Raw genomic sequence first — 14,676 nt, 5'->3', positions numbered from 1 at the left:
GCTGGGGACGTCCTTCTCCCGGCTCGGCCACTTCGTCGCCAGCCACCCGGTGTTCTTCGCTTCGGCGCCCGTGCTCATCTCCATCCTGCTGGGCGCCAGCTTCAGCCGCTACCAGGTGGAGGAGAGCGTGGAGCACCTCCTGGCCCCCACCCACAGCCTGGCCAAGATCGAGCGGAACCTGGTGGACAGCCTCTTCCCGGTGAACCGCTCCAAGCACCGGCTCTACTCCGACCTGCAGACGCCGGGGCGCTACGGCCGGGTGATCATCACCTCCTTCCGCAAGGCCAACATGCTGGACCAGCACCACACCGATCTCATCCTCAAGGTAACCGCGGTCCCCGCCGCCTCCCGCAACAGTTGGGAAGCGCGCAGGGGGCACCGCACGGCCGGCCCCGCGCTCCTTCCCTGCGCTCGCGCTTGTTTTATCCGAGTTGGGGCGGCTCGGGAAACTCCGACTCTGCGAGCGGCGGGGAGCACGGCGAAGGGCAGCACCGAGCCGTCTCCCACAGCGAGCGCAGCCGGCAGCGCTGACAGCAGCTATCTGCCCGCGGCGCGGAGCGGGACGTTCCCCGCAGCGTGTGCCGGAGCGCTGCGCCGCGGTGTCGGAGCGGGGAAGACGGGAGCGAGTGTGTGCCGGGGAGGGTCGAGCTCACCGGGCAGGACTCGGATGGTGCGCATAGCCCAGAGGTGTGGCAGGCTCAGCCCCACGTCCCCTCTGTTGCTGTACGGTGTATGGAAAGCCCGAGGGCTCGGCACCGCTTGTCTCCCCTTTGTCGGGCTGTCACACCGCGCAGAACCAGCGTAAATTCTGTTCAGCGGCTCCGGGGAGTGCCCCTTCCCTAGCGAGAACATGGGCGCAGATAGCGCGTGTAGGCACTCTGGGGAGATGCGCCCCTCGCTAAGCACGGCAATAACTGTTACAGTGGGCTCGTGGGTGTTTTATTCCAACTGTAGCCGTGCAAAGAGCGGTAGTGCAGTGCCCCTCCGTGTGCTCCGTTTCCCTTTTTCTCTGTATTGCCCAGCAGTGCTGGACACGCCGCGCTGCCGAGCGCAGGCACAGAGATGTATGTCACCGCCGAGCGAGAAAACTCCAGAGGCGGTTTTCATTCCTTCATTTCCTTGTGCCGTGGATTGCATCCGCATCCAGCGCACACAGTTACTCAGTCATAGGGTAATGATGGCAATGGATTTTTTCCTCTGCGCTGCTGCTTTCTCTGGACATCTGTGGTTCTATCGATAGCACAGTGACACACAAATAAATGCTACGCTGAAGCTCTCCACGAGCAAACTTCTGCGTCAGATTTATCATATCAGCCAAAGAGCCATAACTTAGAAAGTTGTCAGCATTTAATGCTGCCTCATTTTTTAACACACAGAATTTGCCAACAGAATGATTATTTCTTATTTGGTGAGATAATTAACACCATTGCCGTTTGCCTGTTTACTCATACTGTTAATCTGACGTTGTCAGGCATCTTTGATGCATTATTTCCAACTCCTTGCTTATCTAATTAATCCCAGCCCGCCTTCTGCGGAAAAGATCCCATCCGTTGTCCCAGCTGTGTTTCTGTCTGTGCAGACTGAGGTGCCCAGCAGGTCAGCACAGCCACCCGGGAAGGAGAGCTCCTGGCTCCTCGTGTCACCATGCTGGCTGCGACGCAGGGCCATGTCGTTCTGTGTCAGCAGGGCTCACCGAGAGGAGGCAGAGAGGGGCCATCAAGGTTCTCCTACACACGTATCCATACGTGGAGGGCAAAAGGGAGCAAAACCATCTAAAAAATTCCCTCAGGCTCCATGGCAAAGCCATGCACCTCTAGATGCTGCGCATCAGTGTCATCCCACCTGTGAGTGGTATTATACTGCTCATCTCCCCTTTCCTGGGGGAGCATTGCCTCCCCGAGGAAGAACTTTTCTGGGCTCCCTGACCTGCTGTCCTCTATCTTGCCAGGCAGGGAGTGCCCAGCGCTGCTACTGCTGCCCTGGTCTCATGGAGGGGGAAGATATGTTCTCTGTCTGCGGCAGAGGAAGAAGTGAGCTTCCATTATCATCCCCTTGGTAAAGGGATATGAAGTTTTGGGGTCTGAACAGCTGAAACTTAGTGGTACTGTCAAAAGTTAGTCACTATAATACTCTAATTAATTCATTCATTATTGTGGTAAGTTCTTCGGTGGCTTCTCTGAAGTGCTGTGGTTAGCGCAGTGCAGTTCTGACAGGTGCACTGTCAGCCCAAGAAGCTCCAGGTGCCACAGCTACACAGCACCCTGCTGGCTGGCTGGCAGTGGTGGTGAAGGGACCAGCCCTGTGCCCAAACCCCAGGCGTGTGCCCCAAGCAGGAGCTGACAGCCCGTGTGTGCCAGTTGGCCTTGTTGGGTGCGCTAGCTGCTCCGTGCAAGACTCTGCTCTCATTAGCAGGGAAGCATGTGACTGCCTTCTTGTAATAGCTTTGATTAAATTGGGTAAATGTCCATCCGTAATTCCCATAACTCTCCCCATAAATGCTTGAATTGTTTTTGCGCCTGCCATCCATCGTGTTTCAGGTGGTGTGGTCGTCTGTAGAAGAGAGACAGAGGAGAAACCTAAACCTCCTGATTCTCTGGCCTTGAACAGATAATCCAACTAAAGCCTCTGGAGAGTCTTGGTGGGCAAGAGATGATCCTGAAGCTGAGAGATAATGGAGGGAAGTGATGAAATTGTGCTCTACAGCTGGGCACAAGGCACTAGCTGTCAATGTGTAGGGCCTCTTTCTTCTTCAAGATTTCGCTCTGTCAAAAGAAAGATTGGAAACATTGACACCCAACTGAAGAAGATCTGTGCTTATCCCTGTATTTCCAAGAAGCATTGGAGAAAGAAAAATAATTTGGATTTTTGTTGTGCACCATCCTGCAGAAGTTCAGAAGATCGTGTAATTTCTGTACAACTCATCTAAGCCTACAATTCGGTCTGAAAAGAGTGTAAGAGCAGCCCCCTACCAGGTCATTGCCTTATTGCTACTTGCAGCTAGAAAGTTGGCAGGTTCAAGACATGCAGGCTCGCAGAAAATGCGGACCTGACCAGGTGTTTTGAACCCTTGAAAGTACATCCTGATTAAGCCAGGATTTGAGACACCCATCGTTTTGAGCCTCTTCATTCCTCCATATTTACAGTGAGTTAACTGCATTATTCTACAATCTAATTTAGTTTTCTTATGAAAGCTTCCTTTTTTTTTTTTTCAGAAGAATATCCTGTCTTCCACTTTTATTAGTGTACATTACATTAACACAGTATATTTTATTTATTTTTTTTTGCCAGTAACTCTACTTAAGATGCACAGATGAAAAGGAAATGAAATGTGACATTCCATACTGAAAGGGATTGTATTTACAGTTTGCCTGTATGAAAGTCTGTAGATGAAGGTTTATTTCTTAAAGAAACCTGTTCTGACTACAGAGTTTCAGACTCTGGTTATGCATTGCCTCTTTCTTATGAACTGGCCATCAGTGGGTATAGTTAGCTGGTTAAATAGCTATTGGCAAATGCAAGCATATACTGAAATTAGATATTCACGTGTAAGGACACATTTATTTAAGTGCTGCATAACTTGTGATTGTTGCAAAACAAGACTGTTGAACTCTAAATTTTACTTGTTTGGATTTCTTTTCCTCCCTCTGCCCCTTAATTGCTGTGTCTGTGCCCATGTGTGCCTGCACACTCTGTCCACAGCCCGCCCAGATTTCCCCATTTATTTTCTATGTGTGAGGAAACTCGTGGAGGAAACAGCTATGTTTATGTTCCCATGTTTGCGTTATCTCTAATTGTTTTGCTGTACCAACATGGCATGCTGAAGCTATTGTTTCAGTGCTGGCTGTAGCAGAACTGAGGGCTGGGTCCGGTGCAGCTCTGACTAGCGTAAGCACCCGACCCTGCATTTCAAAACTTCGCTACTTCTGAATGCTTGGATGCAGACAGCCAGCTGCAGATCTAGCAATGGATAAGTAGTCTCCACCTTCTCTGCATAGCTCCCGCGCTAACGGCGCTTCTTAAAGGAATTGCCAGCAGAACAAATAATGAATTCTGCTCCAAAAATTAAAGGATGAAGTCATGTCTTCAGAGCAAGGCTGTAAGATGAGGGGAAGAGTCCTAATACAAGAAAAACAAGGGTGTGAAAGCAGCAGAAGTGCAAGCCTGTTGTCATAGCAGCACAATGCTGCAGGGCTAAAATGTGTCTTATGCGAAAACAGATGAGAATTAAGATACACAGGTGAGATCTGGGCGCAGCCAGGGAAGACGGACGGCCAGCAGCATGCTGCAGAGGGGCAGCCACCAGACATGTGGTCATCACGCCAGGTTCTGCCTCCTGTGGCACAGTGCTTGAGGGGACAGAACCTCTTGGGGGGATGTCATGCTCCAGGGGAGGGCCCAGGGGTCAGAGATGCCACACAGTGTGGCCACCGAGGCCTGGCCACTGATGTCCAGGTGGTGCTGCAGGAGTGCAGCTGACTAATGTGACCACGCAGAGGATTCCTGACTAAGTGACCTGAAAAACAGCCTTGACGTTGGGGTGTATCAGACGACCCCCTCACTCCTGCTCAGGCAGAGGACAAGGAGCAGATACATTGATGAACATGAAGGACTGTGAGCTTGCAGCTCTAGAGGTTTTGCAGTGAAGTAAGAGCCATCTGCCATACTTCAGCTGGAGGAGCCCTTCGTGAGGGTGGCCACTGCATCATCTGCCCCCCAAGAGGTGCTGTAAGGACAGAGAGAAGACAAGCTGATGTGTGATCAGTAGCAAGAGTGGAGTCTTCCTCTCCGTGCCAAACAATGAGAAGTGGATTTCAGAGCCCTTGGCTAGGCTCCACATAAGAAGCCCACTTGTGCTGCCCACTTGTCACATCCTCCAGTAGCAGTCTGAAGAATACAGCCCAAACCAGTCTGTATTCCTCTTGGTGAAACAAATCCACGTAAACTTGCCATGCTGCCGGTGAGAATTAAGATCACATTCGTTAGGAAAGCTTCTCCACTTCAGAGTAGAAATGTCTTAGCTCACAATTACCTGTAGCTACCAAGTGGATAGGCAGGAGTGTGTACATTTATACGTATCTGCCAACATACATGTTTGAGCAGCAGTAGTTGCCCCTCAGTTGATGCTTTGTGCTTTGAACAATTTTAGATTTTAATTAAATGAAGATTGTTTGGAGAAGATACAATCCACAGTGTTTTAGGCAGCTGGAAAATTAGTTGTAAAAATACATCACTTCCATAATTATTATCTTAGCATATTTACAGGAAATCTGATTGTAGGACTGCTGGAAAAGGAGTCCAGCTACAATTTCTAATGTGTTCTTCAAGCCGTTAGGATCAGCCAGTCTATTTCCTTGGCAGTGCATGCAGCCCCCATCCTTGGTTGGGAGGTTGCTGGCACCAGCAACCACTGAAGCCCTGATTTAATTGCTGAAGGTCATGAATTTATTGACAGATATCACTGGACCCAAGTGCCCACGCTGGCCCCGAGGCCTGGCCCTTCTTAGAAGCTCCTTGCTTTCCCTGTCCACATCTGTTCCTAGTAGTTTAATTCTGCCCGTGTCTGCACAGTATTGTCTTTTGTGAAGCTCTGTCCGTCTTTTCTCTCATGTAAACCTTTTGCTTTTTCACTGAGGTGGTCTCTCAAAGTGAATAAAAAAGCGCTCTGCAAAGGTAGGACATGACAAAGATTACTGAGATAGCAGAGGCAGTCCAAGAAAAGTTTTTTCCTCTCTTCATTTTCCTTGGCGCAAGTACCCCATAAAAATTACCAGAAGAGTGAGCCAGCTTTGCATGAGAATGAAGCCTGTATAGAGAACCACTGTTTCAAACCAGAAAGCAGTTCAGAGCTCAAATCAGAGCTGGGATTTTAAGCAGTAATATGTAATGAGTTCACTCGTTACTTTATTTCTGACCCATCTCAAGCCTTCCTTCACACCATGTGATCAGTGAAATCTGAGGTTCTTGGAAAAAAAAAAACACTTCAGGCGCCAGTGATGCTCTAGGAAACCACAGATTTGGTAAAAATGACAGTAAAAAAATAATTAGTTGGCAACACTGGAAAAGGTGAAGCTCGTATTTAGTTTTAACCATCAGACAAAGACTGAAGGAATCAAATATTAGCAAAGGCAATGTAATACGGCATGGCAAAGATCTTACTCCCATGAGTAAAACATGACTCTGTGTGCCAGCTCATTTGCAATAGGGGAAGACATACGTATATCTCACTAGTTTTATCTAGTTGGCCATTCATCGACTATATGTCAAGTAACAAAGCTTGTTCAGGTCCTTATGATGAGTAATGTCACCTATAAAACACTGCACAACACTGCTCCGCAGAAAAGCCAGACACCTTCTCACAGGCTGTATGACAAGCACAGGCTAGCTATGTGTACCCTTCATTCTGCAGCTGGTGGCAAACCCAGCTCCCAGGGTCAGGCTGTCCTTCCACAAATGAGAAGTGGGATGAGAAACAGAATAGTAGGGAGCTGGCACAGCTGCCCAAAGAAGCTGTGTTGCCCCATTCCTGGAGGTGCTCAAGGCCAGGTTGGATGGGGTCCTGGGCAGCCTGAGCTGGTGGGGGGCAGCCCTGCCTACGACAGAGGTTGGGGCGGGTTGGTTTTGGAGTCCCTTCCAATCTAAGCCATTCTATGAAATGGGAGCTTGATGAAGCTGACACGTTTGCAGGCTGTGTGGAGGTCTGTGGTGGACTCACTGATGGTCCCTGCCTCCTTGGACTGCACAGATGAGGAGCTGGGCCTTCATGGGCTTTCACTGGACTAGCAGATGGCAAAACATGGCTGTAAAGGGTTTCTGGGATCAGAGCATTTTGCAGGTGAATCGGCAGTTTCTGAGCCCTCCCTGCTGTGACAGAATCTGTGTGTCTTGTAGGAAGGTTCTTATAGTCTGACCAAGCTATCAAACCCTGGCAGCAGACACTTGCTTCTGCATTACAAAAAGGACTTCTGTGTAAAGTGGTGGAGCTAGCAGTCTTCCCTTCATGTGGCTCCTTGGATCTTCTGCATGGACTGAAGAGAAAAAGCAGCATCCTGGCACCCCACCATACCCACAAGCCTCACCTGCTGCTGCTTGCAGGGGGGGATTTGTCTTTCTGTTGGAGCCACCTTTACTCCATTTGAAGTGAACAGATCGGCAAGCATGGGGCTTAAAGGCCAGGACCAAGGTGTTTCTGTCAAAACATGGTGAGAGAGGGATGTAAGTTGTTCTGCTGAGAGATTTAGACTGGATATAGGGAAAGTTTTTTACAGTAAGGGTAGTGAAGCACTGGCACAGCTTGCCCAGAGAGGTGGTGGATGTCCTGTCCCTGGAGACACTCAAGGTGAGGCTGAAAAGGGCTCCGAGCTCCCTGACCTAGCTGTAGGTGTCCCTGTTCATTGCAGGGGAGCTGACCTTTAAAGGTCCCTTCCAACTCGAACCATTCTATGACTATATGAGTCTATGATTGTATGACTGAGCACTTTCAGCCAAAAGCAGCGTGTGCGGCCGTGGCCAGCAAGCTCCAGCAGTGCTGCACAGCCCTCGTGCTGCAGCACTCCAGCAGCATTCCCAGGAGGAGAGCTGCCTCCCAGGTCGCTTGCATTGCTTGCTAACCAAACGGGATGTGAGCGATGAGCAAGCAGTGCATGTCTCCCTTCAAGGAAAGCTATTCAGGCAGCCTTTGATATTCTTTTAGCTCTCCATCTCTACTAATAGGATCAGCAAGGATAAGAAAACAGTTGGGTAAATGAGAATCTGGTTGGATTTATTTAGGATATAGTTCCCTGCTGTTCAGAACTGAGCATGATGACGTTGTCTCCATCAGGGCAATCCATCCTCCTACTGCTGGCAGACCCAGGCTTCTGGCTGCTCTGTTGTGTCAGGATGGGAGCAGTGTGGGGCCCTGAGCCCAAAATCATTGTGCCCAAGGAGCAACACGTATTCAGCCTTCCGTTGAAGATGTTACAGCAGCTGTGACAGCTGAGGTTATTTTATAACCTAAATATTGAAAGTGGTTCAGATGTATAAGAAAGCAAATGCAGCAGGGAGAAAGGGCAGGTAAATAGCAGCACACACAGTTTGATAAAACTTGTGTGACAGTTCCTTTCCTCTGTTTTGTGTCACCTGATGGATCCTTTCTGAAGCAGTTGTACTGTTAATCCAATACGAGCAGTAAATTCCTTTTGTTGCTCCTAGTTGTCCTCAGCTGCACTTCTCTATATGACATCTGGCTTTACAACTGTTGTCAATGAAATACATACAGCAACTGCCATTGTAAACAAATTCAAATCAGATGTCTGTCTTTGATTCAGTAAGCCAGGGCATTTTCCCCAACCATACCTTTGAATTCAATGCTCTAAAACAGCTCTTGAAGAACTTTGCAAAAGCAAGCTGGAAAGATGGGAAGAATTCCCAATGGAGGATCATTTCTCTGACACTTTCTTGCAAATCTCTTTATTATAGTTTTAGAAGAAAGGTTGTGCAAGAACTCCTAATCTGTCACACAGAAAGTTACTTGTTCTCCCACCAAGATGGAAAATTTCTTTCTCACCGTGATAAGGACCTGTGTTCTCCCAATGGCATGAAAAGGTTCATTAGTTCAGTTCATTTCTCAAATCTGTCTTTCTAATGTCAGTACTGAACTGTTCTTGTGTAGAAAATAAAAACTGCTCAAGTGTGTAAAAAACACACCTCCAAGCTGCTGGAGAAATGCTGAGATTATAAGAACTTTGTATTTTTGCAGATATGACATCATATCAACCTGAGGAATGGAGGCGGCTTGATTAAATTTATACTCCATCACAGACAATACAATATAACTGTAAAATAATCAGATTGATAGTATCATCCAAGTGGCATTGGTTTTATTTTTCTGCAAATAGGTCTGAAATAGCACAGAGATATCTCTACAACCATTTAAGTTCTACAGGATTTTAGCCCTGAGTATTAGATGTGTCATCCGCTGTCACCAGACGAGTATATGAGCTGTGCTGCTGTGCCATGTGCTATCTTCTGCTTTATAATCAGAGTTTCTCTTCAGAAGGAACTAGTTCCATTAGATGTCACTTAATCCCAGCCTCTACTGGGCGTAGCAACCTACTGTCCTCCTTGGGAAACTGTATGCAGGTGTAAAACAAGGAATTGTGTCCCCTTAGTCCATCCTTTTTGTCTTGTTCAAAATCTTAAGGCAGAAAGTGTCCATTCCCCCTTTAGAGACAAGCTGAATGTGGGCTGCCAGCCTCAGGCCGTGCCAGCACTGGGCAGCAGAAGCAGTGACGTGTGGGGGTCCCAGCGTTGAGGTTCAGATGTCCCCATACCCGCTCAGGACAGCAGAGGACACTCAGCCACTAGGGCTCAGACTTGGTGGGAGGAGAGGTGGTCCTGGCCTTGGCAGCACCCTTATGGGAGGTATTGGTGTCTTTTGCACAGTGAACGCAGTACACCAGGAGTTGCATGGTGACAGCAATGATTCAAGGTATTTCATAAGGAAAATACCCCCAAACCAGCTTGCACTTTGCTAAGACTCCTTACATTAGCAAGCTCAGTGCTCTACTTCTGAAAAATACTGCAACCCCACTTGTTAGCGCTCTTCCCTTAATGTCTTTTAGATGTCATGTTTCTTCTGCATTAATTAAAATGGATTCAGAAGGGGTTGTACGATTTTTCTGTATTTTGTCAGAAGAGAGCATAATCTTTCTGCCCTTTTGATGCTCCAAAATAACTGAATGTGCTTTGGATCAGAGCTCATGGAAAATTTCAGCAGGATGTAAAGCAACTTTTAAAGCAGGGCTGCATTAAAAGCTGCCTGAAAGCAAACAATAAGCAGGGATAGCCCACGGGTTCTAAAGTGAAGGCTTCCTCTGATAAACAGAGGAGAACACTGGTGACTGTTCTGTGACTTCTCGCTCTCGGGTAGGCAGAGGGATTGATGGGGTCGAGGTGGAGACAAAAAGCGGATGGTTTAACCAGCGCCAGCTCCAGGTGCTGATGATCCCGTCCCTCCTCTGCGGGCTGCATCCCAGCTTCCTCCCGCAGCCTGGGGTCACCAGCGTGACGACATCCCCTGTGCCAGCCAGGCTGTGCCTGCCATCCCACCTGCCTACGATACCAGCAAGGGACGCAGGAGAGTGATGCTGCTATTTTAATGCATGCTTCTTTTTTGCGCTGAGTTTGCCGTGAGTACCGCAGCCACCAGAATGCTCACTGCTGTTGTCTGGCTGGAATAGGAGAGGGACGGAGGCCGCGAGCCGCTGTTGCTCTGGCTGCTGCCGAAAGGGATGAACTGATGAATAACGTCTGTGATTTCTCTTTCCCTTGTAGTTGCACTCTGCTGTGACCAGGATCCAAGTGCAAAGACCTGGTTTCAATTACACGTTTGCCCATATATGTATCCTGAACAATGACAAGACATGCATAGTGGACGACATAGTGCATGTGCTGGAGGAATTAAAGGCTGCTCGTTCTTCTAATCGAACTAATTTTGCAATCACTTATCCGATTACTCACTTAAAGGATGGCAGGGAAGTGTATAATGGGCATCAGCTTGGTGGGGTTACTGTGCACAGCAAAGACCGGGTGAAGTCTGCAGAAGCCATTCAGCTCACCTACTACTTGCAGGCAATCAACTCCTTGAATGACATGGTGGCAGAAAAGTGGGAATCCATTTTTTGTGACACTGTTGAACTTTTCCAGAAATCCAACAGGAAAGTCAAAATGTATCCTTTCACTTCTTCTTCGCTGAAGGAGGATTTCCAGAAGACGAGCAGGGTGTCAGAACGCTACCTGATCACAAGCTTGGTCCTTGTGGTCACCTTGGCCATTCTCTGCTGCTCCATGCAGGATTGTGTCCGCAGCAAACCCTGGCTTGGCCTGCTGGGATTGCTGACCGTGACCCTTGCCACCCTGACTGCAGCCGGGATCATCAATCTCACTGGTGGGAAATACAATTCCACCTTCCTGGGGATCCCCTTCGTCATGTTAGGTAACTATCTCCTACTCTCTCTTTTGTGTGTTTGTGCCTCCCTGACGCCTTTCCCAGCCGGCGGAGAAGCAGCACTGCATGACTCCCAGTATCTGCTCCCTGTAACACTGCCCCGTGCCAAATCCGCACCGCCTCATTTCCTAAACAGCTTGTGCCGTGCCCGGACGTTGCGATTATTTCTGGGTTTCTGCTGTATGGCGCAGTGCCCACGTGGTGGTGAGGACCAAGTACGTGCTGCTGCCATGCGCGGTGCAAGGAGCCCTGCTGCTGCTGCTCTGCGTTTCAGTGGCCAGCTTTAGGAGACCTGCGCGTGGCTCTCTTGCTGGACTGGCAGTATCGGCTGCCCTGACAAATAAAGGGCGGATGGAGAGCTCGCTCCTTGGCAGAGCAGAGCAGTGCAGGGCAGGAGGTCCCTGTGGGTTGTGCTGCAGCCCCTCGCTGTGCTGCGGGATCTTTTCTGGAGGATGGGAAGGAGGGCAGGAGGAGGACGGGCAGGTCCCAAGCTGCGATCTCGTGCCTTTGTGTTGGTGCCGGTGCTTCAGGACGTTTGCCCTCCAACCAGACAGGCAGGGGGCTTCCCAAGGGGCAGAAGGAGTTTTGGAGATCTCACAGCCTCTGTGTTTGTGTTTGGTTCATGAGCAGCGTGAAAAGCTCCACGTGCCGTAGGTGTTTAATGTGCCCTCGTTCCCAGCATTGTTCATTGGTGGAGAATAATACATGCATTGATTTGATCACAGCTTTCCCAGCTGAAAATGAGTGCTCAGGAATACTTCAGATTTCAAGAGTAAGAGTGCCTTCGCTGACTTAGTCGCATCATGTAGTGATACGTCACGTTTCAGCATAGCTGTTTTTATATTGAGCACCAGGTTCCTGTGCCATGCCCATGCTGTATATGTGGTATTGTTGCACTTTAATTAAAGACTGTGCTTCAGTGCCTCACACTACCAGCTAATGTGCAGAATGTATTTGGTGACAAAGAGAGTTCAGCTGCATTGCATCGGCTGCACGTGTCACTCTTGTTTTCAGGTGATATCCATGTAAATTAAACTGCCTCATAATCTAGAGGAGAAACAACACAAGGAGTCAGAGTCGAAGGCTTTCTGACCGGGGTCTTTGTTTTCTTTTGTGGGTTCTTATGTTTATGCATGTGTTAGAAAAATCTCTTTCTCAAAGTAAGTAGTCTGTGTAAGCTACAAAAGAGTAGCCATAGCAGGAAAACAGTCTGAAGTACAGCCTCTGAAAGGATAGTGCCTGGGGAAGCTTACTTTGAAATATGAAATATTACCTCTTTTTAGGGAGCAAGGCTGCTGCTTTCCGGGGCAGCTTTTCAAATCATGAGTTCACTGATAGTAGCTACACTGAGATTTTGAATCCTTAAATATTACAGATCATTATAAAAAATCTGGTTGTGCTTAGTGAGTTTCAGATGCACAGCTCAGCTCTCACTCTGAGCAAGCCAGGGCAGAGCAGTGCATTCATGGGAATCTCACATGCTTCCTTGACTTCATTGAGGTTAGAATTTTTTAATGAGAACTGCTTTAAAAAACAGTAATAGCTGGAAAGGCATGACTTTTCTTTCTTTTTTTTTTTTTCTTGCTGCAGTAAAGCAACAAGATTCATCATGCATTTCAAAATGTGCTTCATTCCTATACATCACTTTGCTTGCAGAGGATGGTTTAGCTCAAGGTAGCTGAAGGCTGGAGACACAAACCACTTTCCATTATAGCTGGCTGAACTACTTCCACTTAATTTCAGTGACCATCAGATTAGATCATAGATTAACTGACCTTTAGAAAGCTAAAGGATTTCTGGCTAACAGTGTAGTCCCATAGCTATTACTCATAATCTCATGGCTAAAAGCAGAAATTAGATAGAAAAAACGCTTACGCTGGACACATTTCAGGCAAGGCCCCTCTGCTAGTATAAATCATTAATGAAGTTTTCTTGGTTTGTAGCAGCTGAGGATTTTTAACTTTCCATCAGCACTGTGAGTTGAGGGGGCTCCCCAGACATGGTCTGACCTCTGCTGCAGGACAACATCACGTCTTCCCCAGTCTGTCTCCTTGGAGCACTTCCCGCTGTTGCTCACTGTGCTACCTCTGCAGCATTGGCATCATGTCTAACCCAAATTCCCCTTTTGCAGCTCAGCTGCCCTTATTCATCCACAGCATCTGGAAAACAATGTATTTTCTTTTTCTTGACATATATGGGAACACTTCCAGTTATGCAGTCCTCTTCTGATCCATCCCAGCTTCCCTCAGGTGGTTCTTCCTGGCCTTGCAGCAAACTCATTGCTCTTGGCTGCTCCACATCCTCTATGGAGTGCGGTGCCTGGAGCTGGGCGCAGGATTTGGGCTGAGTCTTTCAGCACCGAGCAAAGTGGGAGGATTATTTCACACATCTCACATATGGCAGTCCTGTTCATATATCCCCACATGACATTCATTTTTTGCAGCAATCTGAAGTGGTTGGCGTTCGGTTTGTTGCACGCGGTAATTCACTGACCATGCGTGCTGCTTTCTGCCGTGTTTGCACAACCGATTGTTCCAGCACAAGGTTTACCCTTGTCCTTGCTGAATTTATGTCACACCACTGCTCCTGTTTGCGAAGTTCACCCTGATGTCATCACTGCTGTTCCAAGATACGTTCACTGAAGATGGTCAGCAATGTTTTGCAATTATCCACTTTCTCATATTTTCAGGAATTCCTTCTGGAATAGCTCAGGTCGTTCGTCCAGTCATAAGTTTGTCTTAATCATTTAGACAGTATGGCCGCAGAACCCTCGGTTCGGTGCGCTCTGTAATGCTCATTTTTACCCATCATGTTTCCCTTAGCATCCCTCAGCACCAGCCATTTCCAAGAACAAGCAATCTGCAGGGAAGGGTGCCAGCCTCTGTGTGTGTTCGTCCTTAGCTTCAGCACCACTGGGACAATTACAAATACTGAAATTAGCACAGCTGAGCAAGCTGCACTCCCAAGCTCAGACAGTGTGAGCAGGAAGGAACATCTTTTGCTTTCCCCACCTGTTAAATACAACATACTACTTTAAACCTCCTGTGCTTTGGATTTAATCACCTTCAGTGTACTGTCTCGTAATTTATTTTCCTCTTTAATTAAGGCAGGTTACAGTAGCTCAGCTGATGAAAGGTAACTCATTGAGTTGTGGTAACACAGGCACCAATGCCTGCCTGTACCCAGGGCCGATGCCTGTACAGGATTCCTCCTGCAAGGAGGCCAGCAGCTGTATGCTGCCTGCAGCCTCCCTCTTCTCCAGGGAAGGCTCAGCAGGTCCAGTGGGGATCTTCTCATCAGCTTGGCAGGCTCCTACCATTCATCTGGGTGTATTTAGAGTTAGCGTATGCCTTGCCGGTTCTGTGAAGCTGCCGCCACCTGCACTTTGCAGAGTTGTGTAAGGGCAGAGGTTCACATGGAATACTTGGCTGCAGTAAGTCTGTCCACTTTTGACCCTAAGAATTATATACCAAAAGAACAAATTCTTCCTAATTCAGACGAATTGAAAATAGTTGAGTTGTTGTGCCAGCTGAAAAGCAGAAACAAAATTCTGATTTCCTGCTGCTCGTTCCACTGAAATCTATAGATGTTTGGTCTGGCACAGATGCTAATGTATTCATTGCAAATTTTCCTTTATGCATTAAATATTGTTTAATAACTGCCAATCCTATAAAAATACCTGTTTCCTA

General features: G+C 48.0%; 1 protein-coding gene across 1 annotated transcript; it reads left to right on the top strand.

The window, feature by feature from the left end:
* The first annotated feature begins 6 nt into the window (after positions 1–6).
* On the top strand, positions 7–14,676 carry LOC104915106 (patched domain-containing protein 1-like). Its single transcript, XM_010725794.3, has 2 exons — positions 7–325; positions 10,315–14,676. The coding sequence occupies exons 1-2, from the start codon at positions 290–292 to the stop codon at positions 11,272–11,274; spliced, it is 996 nt and encodes a 331-aa protein (XP_010724096.1). The 5' UTR covers positions 7–289; the 3' UTR covers positions 11,275–14,676.

Source organism: Meleagris gallopavo, chromosome 1 (genome assembly GCF_000146605.3).
Source record: "Meleagris gallopavo isolate NT-WF06-2002-E0010 breed Aviagen turkey brand Nicholas breeding stock chromosome 1, Turkey_5.1, whole genome shotgun sequence".
NCBI lineage: Eukaryota > Metazoa > Chordata > Aves > Galliformes > Phasianidae > Meleagris > Meleagris gallopavo.
Note: the sequence above shows the minus strand (reverse complement) of the source record. Positions and strands in the feature narration are given on the sequence as shown.

Excerpts from the sequence above, each read along its gene's own strand:
- LOC104915106 (XM_010725794.3), top strand. The coding sequence starts at position 290 with ATGCTGGACCAGCACCACACCGATCTCATCCTCAAG. Across the intron at positions 326-10,314 it reads ACACCGATCTCATCCTCAAG|TTGCACTCTGCTGTGACCAG; the intron begins GTAACCGCGGTC and ends TTTCCCTTGTAG.